This window comes from Sander vitreus, chromosome 16 (assembly GCF_031162955.1).
Source record: "Sander vitreus isolate 19-12246 chromosome 16, sanVit1, whole genome shotgun sequence".
In the NCBI taxonomy this organism is placed as follows: Eukaryota; Metazoa; Chordata; class Actinopteri; order Perciformes; family Percidae; genus Sander; species Sander vitreus.
In genome coordinates this window covers 2,690,401-2,710,094 of record NC_135870.1, presented here as the reverse complement: position 1 = coordinate 2,710,094, position 19,694 = coordinate 2,690,401, and the positions used below count along the sequence as shown (strand labels likewise).

Genomic DNA, 19,694 nt, shown 5'->3' with positions numbered 1-19,694 from the left:
CTCCCTGTAAGACTAGCACGCCCAGAATGCACCTGAACACAACTCCCTGTAAGACTAGCACGCCCAGAATGCACCTGAACACACCTCCCTGTAAGACCAGCACGCCCAGAATGCACCTGAACACACCTCCCTGTAAGACTAGCATGCCCAGAATGCACCTGAACACACCTCCCTGTAAGACTAGCATGCCCAGAACGCACCTGAACACACCTCCCTGTAAGACCAGCACGCCCAGAATGCACCTGAACACACCTCCCTGTAAGACCAGCACGCCCAGAATGCACCTGAACACACCTCCCTGTAAGACCAGCACGCCCAGAATGCACCTGAACACACCTCCCTGTAAGACCAGCACGCCCAGAATGCACCTGAACACACCTCCCTGTAAGACCAGCACGCCCAGAATGCACCTGAACACACCTCCCTGTAAGACCAGCACGCCCAGAATGCACCTGAACACACCTCCCTGTAAGACCAGCACGCCCAGAATGCACCTGAACACACCTCCCTGTAAGACTAGCACGCCCAGAATGCACCTGAACACACCTCCCTGTAAGACTAGCACGCCCAGAATGCACCTGAACACACCTCCCTGTAAGACTAGCACGCCCAGAATGCACCTGAACACACCTCCCTGTAAGACTAGCACGCCCATGGGCCACAGAAGGGCGCAGGTGCATTTGCTATTTAGACGACGTGGGTGCTGGACGGGAAACTGACAACTGGGTCGGTCTTAAATGAGCAAAGACACTTGCGTTGGGCTTCACGCTGCGCTGGGTGTAAGATAGGGCCCTGATTGTGCTTCTCGTCCAACCACACGTCATCTCTCTCTCCTTCTCTCGTTGTCTGTCAGCTGCTCACATTGTTTGTCTTCTTCTAAAATATTAGAAACACTAAAGCAAAAACAGAAACCCAGGACGTTGGCGTTGCTCCGTTTCTCCATTTCTGTGTCGACGAGTTTCCCTCAGATATTCTGTCCGACAGACCAGCGACCGTTTCCACCGTGTGACATTTCTTCACAATGTTTTGGTGTTTGACAAAGTGCCGTGTAGGGCTGGGTACCAAATGCAATACTTTTTTAGGCACCGACCAAATTGCCTCTGAAGTATCAAGTAAGCGGAAAAAAAACGCCTCGTCATTCAAAACCCAATTTCAATTGCCTAAGGAGTAAATCTCATCAGCGTCAGTGAGCCAATCAGCACGCAGCATGCTTCCTACCAAGATCTAATAATGTCTGTGATTGGCTGTGTAATGTTACACGTCGTAGAGACACGCAGAGAAAACTCTCCGTTACACACAGAGACGGGGCCCACGGAGTAGGAGCTGAAACATAAATAAAAAGGTTAGTGCTGTAATGTGTCATTTCTTTCGGTTTTTATCAAACGGCTATCGATCAGGAACTGGTATCCAAGTCACGGTATCGGTACCGGTATCAAACCAACACATTTTTGAACGATACCGAGCCCTAGTGCAGTGTGAACTCTCAGCAAAACAATGCTGCAACTTCACCCCCCAAAATGCACACCGAGTCAAACCGAACTACTGTAAAGGTGTGCTAAAAGTGTTTTTTTGGAGGGATGTTTTTGGTCATAATCCCTCATTGCTCAGCAAAACTGTGTGCACTATAAACTGTAAACACTGCAGGTCAAAGTTGAAGCAGGAAGCCGTTGTGTGATGGAGGTTTAAGGTCATACTCTCACTGTTCACCTTTATTTTCACTGCGACAGTAAATAAGAAGGACAATGAACCTGGAAGGCTTGTTTCCAACGTCTGGGTTGCCCTGTTGGACCCAGATGTCATCAATTAAAGATCATTTTTTGGGTATTTATTTTATATAACTGGCGCTATTACACATTACATACTTATCATTCCAATATGCATCTTGCACAATACTTTGCACTGTTACTTTTTGCACTTTACATCCCACTCCATGTGTACTTGTCTTGATATTATGTCTTATTTGTATATTATGTTGATATGTGCCTCTATGTATATTGTTGTCTCTATTGTACAGTATGTGTTTATATTACTATTTGTCTACTGAATGTCTACTACTACATGTCTATTTGTTGAATGTATAGACAGTTAACACCTACCAAAGTCAAACAACGTTTTGCTTTGGGGAACATCATTTGAAGTTGGAAAATGAGGTCATAAATTAGGCAATATATTGCAGATTATCCCAATATGTTTTGCAATAATACGTGAGTATTGTGATAATATCGTATCGTGGGGGCCCTCTGGTGATTCCCACCTCTAGTGTTCACCTTCATTTTCTCTTCTGAATACGTTTAGTGAACCTGAGGGCTTGTTTCCAACGTCTTCGTTGCCCTGTTGGACCTATTTTTAGCGATATTGCTCCCAGATGTCAGCAATTGTGAGAAAACAAAAAGTGAGTTTTTCTTTTGTTTGCAAACGAGGAGCTGAAACGTAAAAACACGCGGGTACTTTCGTTTAAATATAAAGCAACACACACACACACACACACACACACACACACACACACACAAACAGTGTGAAAGGACTGTGACGAGGTCAGTCCTGCCCGGCTAACCGAGGTCAGGAAGCATATGTGCCTGCATTTCCTGTCATAACAGGAAGAGAGGAACCGCTCCCCAAGATATGACTTGTTTGTGTGTCCCCGTGTGTGCGCCCGTATATGTATGTGTGTGTGTGTGTGTCCCCAACTGTATCCGTGCGTGTGTGTGTGTGTGTGTCCGTGTGTGTGTGTGTATCCATGTGTGTATCCGTGTGTGTACCCGTATGTGTCTGTGTGTATGTGTGTGTGTGTGTGTGTGTGTGTGTGTGCCCGTATGTGTCTGTGTGTGTGCGCGTGTGTGTGCCCGTATGTGTCTATGTGTGTGCGCGTGTGTGTGCCCGTATGTGTCTGTGTGTGTGCGCGTGTGTGTGCCCGTGTATCCGTGTGTGTGTGTGTGTATCCGTGTGTGTGTGTGTGTGACACCACCCCCCCTCCCCATTGACAATAAGCTCTCATTAGTCAGTTGTCATGTCTTTGGTAGCCTCACTAACACTCACACAGTCACAGCTTGTGACGATCGCATGACAGTTTGAGGAACTACAGAGTGTCTGTATGTTTTAAAGTTATAATGTGTAACATTTCGGCATAAAAAAAACGTCTGAAAACGACTAGACCTAGTTATATATTTTAGTTGTGTACTTAATTATCCCAAATGCCAGTTTCTCAAAGTCCAAGCTGACGTCTATGAATGTCTTGTTTTGTCACAACCCCAAAGATGTTCAGTTTGATGTGATATGAAACAGAAAAGAGCAGGAAAATCTCCATATCTGAGAGGCTGGAAACTGCATTTTCTGCCATTTTTGCGTGAAAAATGACTTTGATTATCAAAAAAAACTGTTTTTCTACTAATCGATAAGTCTAATAACTGTTATAATAGTTCCCAGCAATGTTCAAACCCAGAGAAATCGCTCCTTTTATTCAAGGTAACGGTCAATGGCGTCAGCGTGGGAGTTGAGCAGTCAGACACGGACTTGTTATCCAGTTTTAAGACACATTTTTAACACACCTCTCCTGTTGTTTTCAAAAGGTTCTACATCACAAATTTCGGTTTTCTTTCAGCCAAATATATTTTAAAATAATGTGGATATGGATTTTATAGCATTTGAAAAAAATATATATAATATAATAAATATAATAAAAGAATAATATAAGAATGAATATAATAATATAATAATGTGGATGGTTCTGTACTGTTGTGACTCTTCACAAGTAACAGAAAGGATCAGTTCACTTCTTTCTTTGAATGTGGGTGTTTTATTTAATTGTATAGCATTTAAAAAAAAAAAAAAAATCATAAAAGAACGTCAAAATGTCAAAAAAAGACGCCCAAATTTTGACCCAGAAAAACTAAAAGTTGCTCGGTCGACGAGAAGACATCACGAGAAAAATATCGGAAAAAGCTTCAAAAACGTGGAGGAAACCTCCCACAAAAACGTCAAAAAGGTGCAGAAAGAAATCGACAAAAACTTGGATAAAAGTAAATGTAAATGGACTGTATTTATATAACGCTTTTCTAGTCTTAACGACTACTCAAAGCGCTTTTACATACCGTATTTTTTGGACTATACGTCGCTCCGGAGTATAAGTCGCGTCAGTCAAAAAATGCGTCATGAAGAGGAAAAAAGCATAAGTCGCACTGGACTATAAGTCACATTTATTTAGAAATTTATTTCACAAAATCCAAGACCAAGAACAGACATTTAATCTGGAAAGGCAAGTTATTAAACTACCCAACAGCCCCCAGAACAAGGGGCTGAATACGGTAGGTGTCCTCTACGTTAACGTAACACATTAACAGTTATTAAACTACCCAACAGCCCCCCAGAACAAGGGGGCTGAATACGGTAGGTGTCCTCTACGTTAACGTAACATTAACAGTTATTAAACTACCCAACAGCCCCCAGAACAAGGGGCTGAATACGGTAGGTGTCCTCTACGTTAACGTAACACATTAACAGTTATTAAACTCCCCAACAGCCCCCAGAACAAGGGGCTGAATACGGTAGGTGTCCTCTACGTTAACGTAACATTAACAGTTATTAAACTACCCCAACAGCCCCCCAGAACAAGGGGCTGAATACGGTAGAGTGTCCTCTACGTTAACGTAACACATTAACAGTTATTAAACTCCCCAACAGCCCCCAGAACAAGGGGCTGAATACGGTAGGTGTCCTCTACGTTAACGTAACGTAACAGCTCTGTTGACGAGCCTCTCCCAGCAGCACGTTGTTCAAGCACCCATCTGTGGACTCCTTCCTCCAGCTCTGGCCATCTGGATTTCAGCGCGACTAGCTTTCTTTGTTTTCTTCATTGCAGTAAGACTAACCTTTTCTCCAGTCCCTCACAAGTTTCTCTCTCACTCCAAACTCTCCTTCTGCTGCTCGATTACCGTTTCCGGCTGCGTGTTTTACTACCTGCAGTCTCCTGCAGCTTCTTTTCTTTCTCAGTTGTCTTTAGGAGCAGCATATAGTCGTCACAAGCCTAGAGCGCCTCTCGCGGCTGTAGACGGTAATGTTTTCAGCATGAAATAACATTTAAAAACATGTGAAATTATATATATTTTGATATATAAGTCGCACCTGACGATAAGTCGCAGGACCAGCCAAAGTATGAAAAAAAGTGTGACTTATAGTCCGGAAAATACGGTAGTACAGGAACCATTCACCATTCACACACAATCATACGCTGTGGCTGAGGCTGCCGTACAAGGTGCCACCTGCTCATCAGATAAACATTCACACACAGTTACACTCTGATGCATCGGGGGCAACTCTGGGTTCAGTGTCTTGCCCAAGGACACTTCCACATGGGACTGCAGGGCCAGGGATGGAACCACCAACCTACCGCTCTACCACTGAGCCACAGCCGCACACCCACACACACACACACACACACACACACACACACACACACACACACACACACACACACACACACACACACACAGACAGACAGACACATTTTCTCTTTCCTAACAGACAGCATTTACCTCAGGCTGATTACTTTACCAGTATGTTCGCTTTGTTTTCTGTCTGAACATCTGAAGAGCTGATATGCATGTGGGGAACATATAATAGGGATTATAATCAAGGGGGAAGACACACATTTAATCTCTCTAATCGTGAGCAGCTGTGGCCCGTGACGTTAATCTGAAGGCATTCACTTCCGACTTGTGTCGTGCTGGAGCCGTTACAGGTTACAGGTCCGACCTTCGAAAGCCTGCCTTGGTGACGGATGATTAATCAGACACAAGATCAGCACGTGAGAGGTGAGAGGTGTTCGAGGCTTCTGTACACTTACATGTCTGTTCCGTTCATCCATAATCCGTGCTATCTGGATCTTTTTCCTCCCCATCTTGGCTGTATTGTTTTGCACTTTTTTCACAAACGTCTTCTGTTTTTCCTCTGGCTCCTTAGATTGACTCTCGGGTCCTCACAGTTTTTCTCACTCTTTTTCAATCCCGAAACTGCTGGCTCCTGCCAAAAGAAGACACAAACAACACACAATCATGGAGGATTAAATGCATCATTCCCTGTCTTTCACACTCTCTCTCTCTCACACACACACACACACACACACACACACACACACAGGAAGAGGATGAACAGGTTTTTGGATTCTGTGTCACAATTGAAGAGGTGGCGTGTCAAAACGTCAAAAGATTGCCAAACAAAACTCAAACACAAACATGTATGAACACCACATCTAATTAGCAATTGTGTGCGGGTATCATGTCATGCTATAATGCAGAGTGTAACTGCCATGCACGCACAGACAGGCAGCGTGTTGTGTGTTTGAATGCCCGTCCATTCAGCGCGGCTGTATCCCCTCGACACACCCAGAAAGCCCTGCTTCCTCAGGGGGTTAACTGTCCGCTCAGGAGGAAGTGAAACAAACAGGCATGTCAGAATGCAAATAATAAGGAGTGATGAGTTTGATGGCTTTGTGACGGCGAAACCACATTTGAAGACAGGATTTTGTTTTGTTTTTACCGCTCGCCAGAAAACATCCTCTCTGGGCGGAGCTGGGACGGGGCTGGGACGGGACGGGGACGGGACGGGCAAGCGGGAAACCGTGAAAGGCTGATTTTCATGTCATTGATAATAACAAATATTATTTACATAGCACAAAAAGATGCAACACAATGTGCTTCACAGAGACAGATGCAGAAAGGACAAAGAGAACATTTAAAGAGACATTTTAAAATGAATCCAATTCATAGTTTTAAAAGGTGCTCTAAGCGATGTCGCATGTTTTTTAGGCTACAACATTTTTTGTCACATACAGTAAACATCTCCTCACGATCTACTAGCTGCCTGTCCCCTGAACACACTGTAAAAAAACATCTCCTCACTATCTGCTAGCTGCCTGTCCCCTGAACACACTGTAAAAAAACATCTCCTCACTATCTGCTAGCTGCCTGTCCCCTGAACACACTGTAAAAAACATCTCCTCACTATCTGCTAGCTGCCTGTCCCCTGAACACACTGTAAAAAACATCCCCTCACTATCTGCTAGCTGCCTGTCCCCTGAACACACTGTAAAAAAACATCTCCTCACTATCTGCTAGCTGCCTGTCCCCTGAACACACTGTAAAAAAACATCTCCTCACTATCTGCTAGCTGCCTGTCCCCTGAACACACTGTAAAAAACATCTCCTCACTATCTGCTAGCTGCCTGTCCCCTGAACACACTGTAAAAAAACATCTCCTCACTATCTGCCTGTCCCCTGAACACACTGTAAAAAACATCTCCTCACTATCTGCTAGCTGCCTGTCCCCTGAACACACTGTAAAAAACATCTCCTCACTATCTGCTAGCTGCCTGTCCCCTGAACACACTGTAAAAAAACCGTGGTCTCTGTAGACAGCCCAGGCTCCACAAACGCCAACAAAAACAAACTGCGCCAACCTGCACCACCAAACATAACAAACAGTCTTCCAGCCAATAACCGACAAGAAGGAGCTGGTTGAGCCATCACCGCGCAGCGTTAGCACGTAAGCTACTTCCACAATGCGCGTTTATGACTGTTTCAGGAAGCACGGACGGGGGGGGGGAGGATGAGGAGGAGGGAGGGGCGAGCTAGCCTCCGTTTGGTTTGACAATACTTCGAACGTCAACAAGAAGTGACGTCACCCAACATCGCTCAGAGCACCTTTAATGGCCCTTTAATCCCAACTAACGTCTCACTCAGGCCCCTCACATTAAAGGGATAGTTCAGATGTTTTGAAGCCTGAAGCCGTTATCTTTGCTCTCTTCAAAGCCACCAGACACTTTGACAAAAACATCATTTTACCTCGCAGAACACGGGAGTTGCTGCTCTACCGCTGCCTCCAGCGGTTGGTTAGTTAGTTAGTTAGTGTTATTGTGTGACTTAAGAGCTGTAAAGAATAATCGATAAGTTGTCAACTACTGAATAAATCTCCAAACTTTGATAATCGATAAATCGGTTCGTCATTTTTTATAAAACGTCTCTGATTCTAGCTCCATAAATGTGACTGTGTTCTAGTTTAGATAGATAGATATTTATTGATCCCAAAAATGGGAAATTACAGTTACAGCAGCAAAATATCAGTCACACAGCACAGAATATACATGAAATACTAGGATACAATATACATACATACGATATACATGCAATAATAATAAGATAGAATACAAGAACAAATATTTAAATATTTAAAATATATACAAGTTGGGAATACTGAGCTGCTCGTCTCTTCTCTCCTCTGACAGAACGAGACATTTGAGGACGTCATCTTGGGCTTTTGGGGATTAAATCCAGAAAATGATTGACAGTTTTACATGACTTTGGCGTTATTAAAAGGTTAGAAACAAAGAAAACTAACTAACTAACTAACTAACTAACCGATGGAGGCAGCGGTAGAGCAGCAACTCCCGTGTTCTGCGAGGTAAAATGACTGTTCTTGTCAAAGGAGTCTGGTGGCTGTGAAGAGAGCAGAGATAACGGCTTCATTTCCATGTCGTAAAGGGCTGTCTGACAGCAAGGTAAAGCAGTGAAAATACTCTAAATATAGCGCCCACTTAAACTGATATACATATTTACGCCCAACAGGAAAGTGATCTTCTCTATTAGGAGTCAACAAATCTTTTGTGCCACAGGGCATGAAACAGAGGAAAGTGTGTGTTGTACCAACAGATTAAGGGTTGACCCGTGCAGGACAATCAGAACACGCAGTGTGTGTGTGCCCGTATGTGTCTGTGTGTGTGTCTGTGTGTGTCTGTGTGTGTGTCTGTGTGTACCATGTGAGCCCTGAGGTGCAGCTTAAGAGCTTGGGTCGCCGAGTTAACTGGATGTACACACACACACACACACACACACACACACACACACACACACGCACGCACGCGCACGCACGCACGCACGCACGCACGCACGCTCACACACACGCTCACACACATAGCAGGTTTTCTTGACAGCTTGCTGCCGTCATCACAGCAGGTGAAGAAAGAGAAAAAGACGTGCACGCTTTCAGGAGGCGGCGGCCCTCAGGCACACAGGAGGAAATGGAGAATGAAATTGGAATTCGTGAAGACGTAGGAGGATGACAAAGGTGTGCTCTTCGAAACACAAAAGGGAGAAAATGACTGCGGCGCTACTTTAACGTCATACAGTTCTTCTAATGTTGCTCTTCCGCCTCATCTCTTAATCACCATCATCATCAGATTGCTACTATATCAGACAGCGGTGGCAACAAACAAGTTGTTTGTCATTATCATTTAAAATCGGTCTATAAAATGTTTAAAGTGCTCATATTCTGCTCATTTTCAGGTTCATAATAGTATTTAGAGGTTGTATCAGAAGAGGTTTACATGGTTTAATTATCAAAAAACACCATATTTTTGTTGTACTGCTCATTGATGCAGCTCCTCTTTTCACCCTGTGTGTTGAGCTCTCTGTTTTAGCTACAGAGTGAGACCTCTCACTGCTGTAACATCTTTGTTGTCAGTCGCACACGCTCAGTAGCTAGGTAAGGACTACATGCTCAGTAGCTAGGTAAGGACTACATGAGCTAGCTAGCTGTTTCTCCAACTTCAGTAGAACAAGGCAGGATTAGCTGGGAGACTTCTTCTAAACGAGGGCACACTTCCACCTTTGTGTGAATACCTGCAGAACAGGGACATGGAAGTAGTTCTTTTGTAGATTATGGTGAACTAGTGTGTGTTGTAGCAGTGTTTTGCCATTGAGAACGAGCTAGCATGCTAACGGTTAGCCCCCTAGGCCCCTCGTCTCAGCTAGTGACGTAGAAAGCCGTGCAGATGTTGACCAGCTGACCAGGAGACTGAAGACAGGACACATTCAGAAACCGTATCTCACTCAGAACAGCATGGATGGTTGTTTTTTTTCAAAGTTTGTATGTGTGTGGAAGCACCAGAGACACAAAATAACTCCCCAAATCCCAGAAAAAGTGTTTTTTTCATAACATGGGCACTTTAAAAATAGTGAAAAAAATCCAGAGTACAAAGGTCATAGAGACTTTGTTTAACCACGGAGGGTGTGGCGGCCCTGGGCCCTGTCGTACACGTGTACTGTGGTTTGTCTTGTCAACTTGCAGGTGTAGCAGAGGCGATAACGAGATGACTGGGAGCACCTGGCCGGTCCTCCCAGACTATTTAACCCCCTCCTGCCCCGAGACCAGAGCCCCGCATGCCCCCGACCGCGCACTAGCAGGATTTAGCTCCGTTTAGTTTTTCCCTTTAACTACTGACAACATGCACCTCACGTTCTCCACTACCTCCATACACCCTCATTCACCACTGATACTGACAATCACACCTCATCTTTCTCTTGTTTGCAGCATTTTTTAATAAATGTCACTTTAGCATTGTTACTGTGCATCTCCCTCTTTTGTTGTGGGCTGTGAGCCGGTCGTAACAGAAGGAACTTCACCTGTCACAGCAGCGGTACACAAACGAAAGCACACGTTATAAAGAAAAGGGAAGGGATTCATTCAAATGTCAAAATCAAAAACCCAATGAAATATCTACGGCTGCCCCCTCTTTTGGTCGATGAGTCGACTCATCGGTCGTTTCGGTCTTCACTTGTGTAACTTCACTTTAAGGGCCAAAATGGAAAATGAGAATAACAGCCAACGGCTATTGACATGCTTTTATTTAATTGAAAAAGTCAAACATCTTTGACTGTATTATTGCATGTCTTATATGTTCTTCTCACTCCCAATTTGGTCGACATAAAGCCCTAAAAAAGCGACAAAACGTTGACAAAAGTGCCAAAAACGCCAGAAAAAGCGAACAAAGACATCGACAAAAACTATAGGCGAGCCAAAAGTTCTTGTCGACCTAACTTGGTATAGCCTTGAGTTTGACGTGTGTTTAGGGGATTAGTCATTTTTTATTTATGTATTTGGTTTCGCGCTGTTGGTCGGACAAAAACAAACAATTTGGAAAGACTGGAAACTTTTTGGAGTGTTTTTCCACTGCTTTCTGACATCTTTCTGACAGAAATCAATCGACAGCGACAATAACCAGCCATGAAAAAGTAACCTCGCCGTGTAATTCACTCGTTGTTTTCAGTAGGAATGAATGAAAATGAACTGACAGCTTCTGACACGAAGCCATAATCAAATGTGTTTCTGCCACAACAAAAACACATTTGATTAACATGATGAGGATCGTCTGCAGCGAGCAGCAACACGCTGGCCGGCCGGAGAGCATTACACGCATATCTGGAGTCTGAGTCACGCTGCCTGTGATTCTACCTCGCTTCAGGAAGACAGCGCCCGGTTTAAATTTAGAGGGCTCACAGACGACCACACTCAGCATGTAGTCGTAAAAAAAGAGAAAGAAAAAAAAAAGGCCAAACTGAGACGTTACATAAAACAATGAAAATCAGTGCGTGTGTGTGCTTGCGTGCGCTGGATCTGTAGGTGTGATTTAATTCAGCGCTTGATCTTTTCCAGGATGACAGCCAGTCTCTACCCAGCTCACCCTCACGCGCACAAAACCTCCCGCCTATTTATAGACTGGGTGTAAAGCAGAAGCATAAAAGAATGAACTTTTTACCCCAAACAACAATACGACAGAGAAAGAGAGAAAGAGACTGTTGAGCAGAGATGGAAATCGGCCATCTCACGCAGTCCTCAGCTGCTCCGTCTCTCTGTCTCTCTCTCGCCGCCTCACCATCTCTTCTTTTCCAAGAAGCTGAGCTCTCGGAGAGAGACAGTTTGTGAAATGTGTCGGCTGCGTGCATATGTGTTTGGTGGTGTACATTTGGTGTGTCTAATGGCCGACATGTGGCACTGCCCTTGTGTTTCTTGGCAGGACACTCTGCATGTCTTTGTAGGGGGGGGGGGGGAGGGTGAGAGGGTGAGAGGGTGTCATCGGGCTGACAGAAAGGACACGGACCGCCCCGTCTGACTCTCAGGAAGCCTGATGTTTAGTCGTTTTATTGTTGCCTAACTGGAACTACATTTATTCCAGCTTATTTGTAACTCGGCTTGGGCCGGTATGATATTCTGACGCTATGGTAACATTCAGCTGAAAAATGATCACGGTATCGCGGGTATCGCAACGACAGCTTTAACCCTCGCGTTGTGTTCCCGTCGAGCGTGCAACTTTTGGTTTTCCTGGGTCAAAATGTAAAATGAAATGTTATTTTTTCAACGTTTTGTTCATTTTTTTCACACTTTTTTCAATGTTTTCTGCCACGTTATATATGTCACTTTCTGCATTTTTTCTGTTTTCTATTTCAAATGCTATGCTATTGAATTAAATACCCAAATTCATTGAAAGTAGTGAACTGATCCTTTGTTTTACTTGGGCAGAGCGTTGCAGGGAACCGTCCACGTTATTTCTTTTGACAATGTGGTTGAAAGAAACCCAAATTTATGATAAAGAAACTTTTTGAAAACGGATCAACCGGAGGGTTAATCATCTATGATTTTTGCAGTGTCTGGGTTCATTGAACACAATATATTTGATGTTTTAACACACTGCACACTGGCAGGGAGTTAAAGGGTAACTACGTGTCTTTGTGTGTAAGTGACTGATGGGAACGACAATCATTGAAACGAGACGAAAACAAGCTGCAACGTAACGTTAAACGGTCAGTCAGCGTCCACTAAAAGTTCTGTTGTTGCCGCTGACAGACTCAGGTTATTATTCTAAGTGTCTGACAACATGATGAAAGGATCCCTACAGAGATAGACCTTTTAGTTAAAGAGGAAGATCCTTTTAGTTTAACAGAAAGCAGGAAAAAAAATAAATAAATCCCCAACACCAGACTCCATTTATAAGTTTTAGAAAGAATCACATCATCAGGAGAGTGAGAGCCTGTAAAAGAGAATCAAAACATGCTGTGAGCCCCATTTTTTTAGCCTATATTTTGTCTACATTTTAACAAATCGTTACCATAAAAAGTATCACTATTAGCAGCTCCTGTTTGCAGTGTATCCCTGGATGTACAGTAAACTATCGCTGGATTACTTTGAGACTGGAAAAAACGTAAAAACACGATGATTCTCAGGCAAGTTCCGAAGCGTTTTTTTTTGTTTATTCCCCCGACGATTTCTAAGCGGATTTATTTGCGTTTATCCACGATGCACAACAGAGATAATGACATCATCTGGAAGCGTAGGTCACACTGAATCATACCAACATGTTTCATGTCTTTGTGCTCAGATTTGACTGAGTTATGACTCTGAGAAGGAGTGCGATTAGATGTTGCAAACGTGATAGCTTTCACGTATGCTGAGCATTTGAGGCGGTGTCTTGTGCTACAAAGTGACTCATTCAGTGCTTATAGAGCGGCATCCCTCACCAAACCACATATATTAGATCGGGTTACCTGCCCCAACATCTGAGACCTTAACAAGGACTTTAATTTAGCCTGCATGTGTTTTTGAAAGATGATGATACACTTTGAACGTTGTTGACACAGATCTGTGCCTCACATCGCACTTTCAAACGTGACTAATATACTCCAAGTCCTCTGACAACACACAGGTGTTTGGGAATCAGATTAGCCTACATTATACATTCAAGTACCAACTCTGACTCATATTGTTGAGGTGGGGCCTCTTTGTTTACATACGTATACAATCTAGAAAAAGCCACAACACTTGTTTGTTATTCTCCAAAGAACTTATCGATTAATATCGCAAATGTTCTCATATCGTGCAGCGCTAGTTCTCATCAGTCAACTGGGTCCAGGTTGAAAAACACAGACGTTACCCTTTAAAGCAGGCGTCTCCAACCTTTCTTTCTCCAAGGGTTACTTTAAAATAACGAAAGTGGCCAAGAGATACTTGCATCACGTCGCTTACATTTATTTACACAACACACATAAGCTGAATAAAGCTACTGTTTGTGAAATTGCAATAGCCAAAGCTAATGAAAAATCTTGACTTCACGTCAAGGTTCTTTTCGCCCACAGAGTTATAGCTACATCACTGAAAATATTCCCATCAGGGTGCATGTCTGGGTGTGCATAGGGCCCCCAAAATGGCTAAATCCGGCCCTGACCGGTGGAACTGCCCACAACATATGTCCATATGACCGGTACACTTCATTTTGAGGCAAAAACATTGGGAACCACTGCTGCTACTACTACTGGAAGCCCTGAACAGAGAACAATAATAAAGTCCAAACTTTCTCCAACTGTAACATCAGTTTAAACAGACTCTGTTTAATTATCTTACCAAGTGTTGCTGTAGAAAAGTACTTTAAATTCCTCCAATGACAACGACACAAAACTTACCGACTGTTTTCACCGCTCTCTGCCGGCGGGGGGGGGGGGAAGTCGACCGGTCCGCGGCTCCGAGTCCGCACAACGCCCGCTAACAGAGCTCCAGCTCCGGGCTTAAAAAACTAAAAAACTAACCGCTAAAACAAACCTATAGCTGAGAGAAAGAGGGCTCTGAGGAAACGGGCTGCTGACACTGAGGATAAAGTTCTGACGAAACGGAGAGCTTCTCAAGACTTCTTTATCGGATGTGAGGAGAGTGAAAGGCTCCACGGGCAGACTTGAGAGGGATTATCCCGCTTCTGTTTGTTTCCTGTTGTATATGGCGTGTCAAACCCGCATCACACACACACACACACACACACACACACACACACACACACACACACACACACACGCGCACACACGCGCACACACGCACGCAGTTCCAACACAAACCCCGGCGGGATAAACACTTACCTCTTGCGCTCAGCTTCGCGTGTCTCTGCGTCACTTTCCTCTCGCGTGTCTCCGTCCAGCGGTTCAGTCCATCCGGGAGTCTCCTGTCCTGGAGCAGCACGCGCTTCGCGAGCACGTCAGCGAAAGCACCTGGATGGACGTCAGCGGGCGGCATCATCACACACACACACACACACACACACACACACACACACACACACACACACACACACACACACACACACACACACACACGTGCACAAGCACGCGCAGGAAGAAAGACAGAGTAAGACTCGTGAGATAGTTTCAGCAGTAGTGGGATGTAACTAAGTACATTTACTCCAGTAAGTTCTAAGTAAAACAGAAAAAGCGACAAACAAATGTTGAAATAAGGACAAAAAAGGCACCCAAAACATCAAAAACAGATATCTTTAGAGGTGTGTATGTCTATATATATATATAGATACCGTAGGCATAATTTACTAGCTATTTTAGTTGCATTTTCAATTTTTTTGTTGCTTTTTTATGAGTTTTTGTCGCCTTTTTGGGACATTTTTTTCGGCCTTTTTCAAGTTTTTTTTTGGCCATTTTTTTCGACGTTTTTGTCGCCTTTTTCAAGTTTCTTTTTAAATGTTTTTGCTCTTTTTTCAATACATGCAGACATGTAGACATAGGGGCCTCCCTAGAAAGGCTAAATGAAGCTCTCAACCCCCCCAATGTTGAACTCAAAGTTACGCCCTTGCTAGATACTGTACTCAGTCCAGATGTTGAGGTACTTGTACTTTACTTGAGTCTTTTCTTTTCATGCCACTTTCTACTTCTACTCAGCTACATTTCAGAGAGAAATGTTGGACTTTTTACTCCACTACATTCATCTGTTCCAGCTTTAGTTACTAGTTACTTTAGTTACTCCACTACATTCATCTGTTACAGCTTTAGTTACTAGTTACTTTAGTTACTAGTTACTTTAGTTACTCCACTACATTCATCTGTTCCAGCTTTAGTTACTAGTTACTTTAGTTACTCCGCTACATTCATCTGTTCCAGCTTTAGTTACTAGTTACTTTAGTTACTAGTTACTTTAGTTACTCCGCTACATTCATCTGTTCCAGCTTTAGTTACTAGTTACTTTAGTTACTCCACTACATCCATCTGTTCCAGCTTTAGTTACTAGTTACTTTAGTTACTCCACTACATTCATCTGTTCCAGCTTTAGTTACTAGTTACTTTAGTTACTCCACTACATTCATCTGTTACAGCTTTAGTTACTCCACTACATTCATCTGTTATAGCTTTAGTTACTCCACTACATTCATCTGTTACAGATTTAGTTACTAGTTACTCCACTACATTCATCTGTTCCAGCTTTAGTTATTAGTTACTTTAGTTACTCCTCTACAGTCATCTGTTACAGCTTTAGTTACTAGTTACTTTAGTTACTCCACTACATTCATCTGTTACAGCTTTAGTTACTTTAGTTACTCCACTACATTCATCTGTTCCAGCTTTATTTAGTTACTTTAGTTACTCCACTACATTCATCTGTTACAGCTTTAGTTACTAGTTACTTTAGTTACTCCGCTACATTCATCTGTTCCAGCTTTAGTTACTAGTTACTTTAGTTACTCCGCTACATTCATCTGTTCCAGCTTTAGTTACTAGTTACTTTAGTTACTCCGCTACATTCATCTGTTCCAGCTTTAGTTACTAGTTACTTTACACATTAAGATTACTGAGATGATCAGACCGTTAAACACACAGCTGGTTGATCCTCTACTCTTTCTACAGTGGGAGGATTCTTCTTTACTTTTAATACTTAAAAACTACATGTTCCTGAAGATACTTAGAGACTTTAACTTGTAACAGAGTATTTTCACAGTGTGGTATTAGTACTTTAACTTAAGTAATAAAGGGGTGAATACTTCTTCCACCGCTGGTTTTTAGATTGTGTGAAATAAAGCCGAAAAAAACCTCTGAAGAAAGTGAATTAATAGGAAGAAAACCATTTTCTTTATGTAGTTTTATGTTAATTATTTGGGTTTTTAATTCATTTTTTCAACAGGTTCACGGTCTCCAAACTGAGAATAGACACATTTCTACAGAGATGGTGTTCAGCAGCGCCTCTCGGTGGAGACTGCTGAAAGTGCACCTTGTCTTTTCACTTCACTTCACCTTTGTTCATTCAATAATGTTCACACTAGGGCTGCATAATATATCGGGTTTTTTATCATCATCATCATCATCGCGATATCAACTGGCACAATCGACACATCGTGAAAGACTGCGACACGTCTTTAAAGACACTCAGAGAAAGAAATTGCGCCAAAAAATAACGTGGATGGTTCCGTACGACGCTCTTCACAAGTAAAATAAATGATCAGATCACTACTTTCATTGAATGTAGGTGTTTAAATGAAAAGAAAGTGACAAAAAACGTCGAAAACATTACAAAAAAGTGACAAAAAACATCAGGAAGGGCGCCCGGATAGCTCAGTTGGTAGAGCGGGCGCCCATATATAGAGGTTTCCTCCTCGACGCAGCGGCCGAGGGTTCAACTCCGACCTGCGGCCCCTTTGCTGCGTGTCATCCCCCCCCCCCCTCTCTCTCCACTTTCATGTCTTTAGCTGTCCTGTCATATAAAGGCCTAAAAATGCCCAAAAATAATCTTTAAAAAAGAAAAAACATCAGGAAGAGGGACAAAAAAACGTTGAAAAAAGTGACAAAAACTTGGGAAAAGATGACCAAAAAGTCTTAATTTTTAATTATGACCCAGAAAAACAAACAGTGGCATGTTCAACGGGAACACAAGGGACTCAACATGCAGTTTGTTGTGTTTTAGCAGAACAGTGAAAGCAGCAGGAATGTAGAACACTTTAATATCTGTTTATTTATCACGTAGATAGATAGAGAGAGATAGAGATACTTCATTTATCCCGAAGGTAATTAAGGTGTCCAATAGCTTATACACACCATACATACACATAGGCACACAGTCATGTGAACAAATGAGCACACCCATGCTAGAGTTGACTAAAAAGAGGAATAAGAAGTCTTTTAGAAATTGATCTTAATGCCTTAATTAAAAAAATGAGGAAAATCCAGCCTTTAAGGACACCAGTTTTCTTTGTGAATGAATAATGTATCGTAAATAAATAAATGTTCTTCCTTAAAATACAGGGGGCATAAGTCAGTCCACCCCTATGTTAATTCCCATAGAGGCAGGCAGACTTTTATTTTGAAAGGCCAGTTATTTCATGGATCCAGGATACTATGATCCTGATAAAGGTCCCTTGGCCCCCCCATCATCACATCCCCTTCACCATACCCCTCACATCGTCACATACCCTTCACTACCCTCACATCATTACATACCCTCACCATACTCCCACATACTCAAATCTTCACCATACCCCCACATCATCTCATACCCTTCACCATACCCTCACATCATCACATACCCTTCACCATACTTCCCCATCATCACATCCCCTTCACTATACACCCACATCATCACATACCCTTCACCATACCCCCCCATCATCACATACCCTTCACCATACCTAGAGATTGGCATGGGGTACTTTCCATAAAATTATCTCTCAATGCAAATCAAACCAGCTATTAGGATAACTGAAATAAAAACCATGCCAGTCTCTAGGTATGGTGAAGGGTATATGATGATGTGGGGGGGTATGGTGAAGGGTATGTGACGATGTGGGGGTATGGTGAAGGGTATGTGATGATGTGGGGGTATGGTGAAGGGTATGTGATGATGTGGGGGGTATGTGATGATGTGGGGGGTATGGTGAAGGGTATGAGATGATGTGGGGGGGGGGTATGGTGAAGGGTATGTGATGATGTGGGGGGTATAGTGAAGGGTATGTGATGATGTGGGGGGGTATGGTGAAGGGTATGTGATGATGGGGGGGTATAGTGAAGGGTATGTGATGATGTGGGGGTATGGTGAAGGGTATGTGATGATGTGGGGGGGTATGGTGAAGGGTATGTGATGATGTGGGGGTATGGTGAAGGGTATGTGATGATGTGGGGGTATGGTGAAGGGTATGTGATGATGTGGGGGTATGGTGAAGGGTATGTGATGATGTGGGGGTATGGTGAAGGGTATGTGATGATGGGGGGGTATGGTGAAGGGTATGTGATGATGTGGGGCATATGACATCCACGCACACATACATACTACAAAACAACAACGTGTTATATCGTTATCAAGACATTCAACAACGTTTTCGCATATTTTCATCGTATCTTGCAGCCCTCTAGTGAAAGGTGCTTTAGAAAGAAAATGAGGTGCCGCCAAAGAACGAACCGGAGACCTTCCAGATTACAACCGATGATTATGTTTTCCACGTCAGAGAATAAAGAAAGTGTTTCTCAGAGGCCGAGAAAATAACTATTCACATTTGAAACCATAACTGAAGCTTTAGCTGGTAAATATTTGGTATTTTTGCTTTTGAAATGACTTTCATGGTCAATCAAGTCTAACTATTTTTCTAAAATATGCAAAAAGTTTCACTGTAAAGTCTTTAAATGTCCGACCAACAGTCCCAATACCCAAATATAATAATAATAATAATAATAATAATAATAATAATAATAATAAACTGAATTTATATAGCGCTTTTCATGAACTCAAAGTCGCTTTACAGGGTATAGAAATAGAGACAAACAAACAAAACAAAACAAGATTCAGGCACAGATGAGAATGGGGGGGCGTGGGACTAGGGATAGGCAGTGAAGAGATGGGTCTTGAGGCGAGACTGGAAGATGGTGAGGGACTCAGAGGTGCGGATCTCTTGGGGGAGGGAGTCCCAGAGCCTGGGAGCTGCCCTGGAGAAGGCTCTGTCCCCAAAACTGCAGAGGTTGGACTTTTGGATGCAGAGGAGACCAGCTGAGGTGGATCTGAGGGACCGTGAGGGTTGGTAGGGGGAGAGGAGACCAGCTGAGGTGGATCTGAGGGACCGTGAGGGTTGG

At 43.2% G+C, this 19,694-nt stretch overlaps 1 protein-coding gene across 3 annotated transcripts in view; it reads right to left on the bottom strand.

The window, feature by feature from the left end:
- The window catches only part of mef2ca (myocyte enhancer factor 2ca), a 40,465-nt gene extending 25,607 nt beyond the window's left edge, over positions 1–14,858 (bottom strand). Inside the window, exons 1-2 of one of the 3 annotated variants that reach the window (XM_078271033.1) lie at positions 14,724–14,858; positions 5,840–6,015 (exon numbers count right to left, since the gene is read on the bottom strand). In XM_078271033.1, the coding sequence (XP_078127159.1) occupies positions 5,840–5,893 (54 nt within the window). In that variant the 5' untranslated portion in view covers positions 5,894–6,015; positions 14,724–14,858. Of the gene's footprint in view, positions 1–5,839; positions 6,016–14,279; positions 14,608–14,723 lie in introns of those variants that run through there. The other 2 variants (XM_078271034.1, XM_078271032.1) reach the window with 2 other exon arrangements.
- Positions 14,859–19,694: the final 4,836 nt, after the last annotated feature.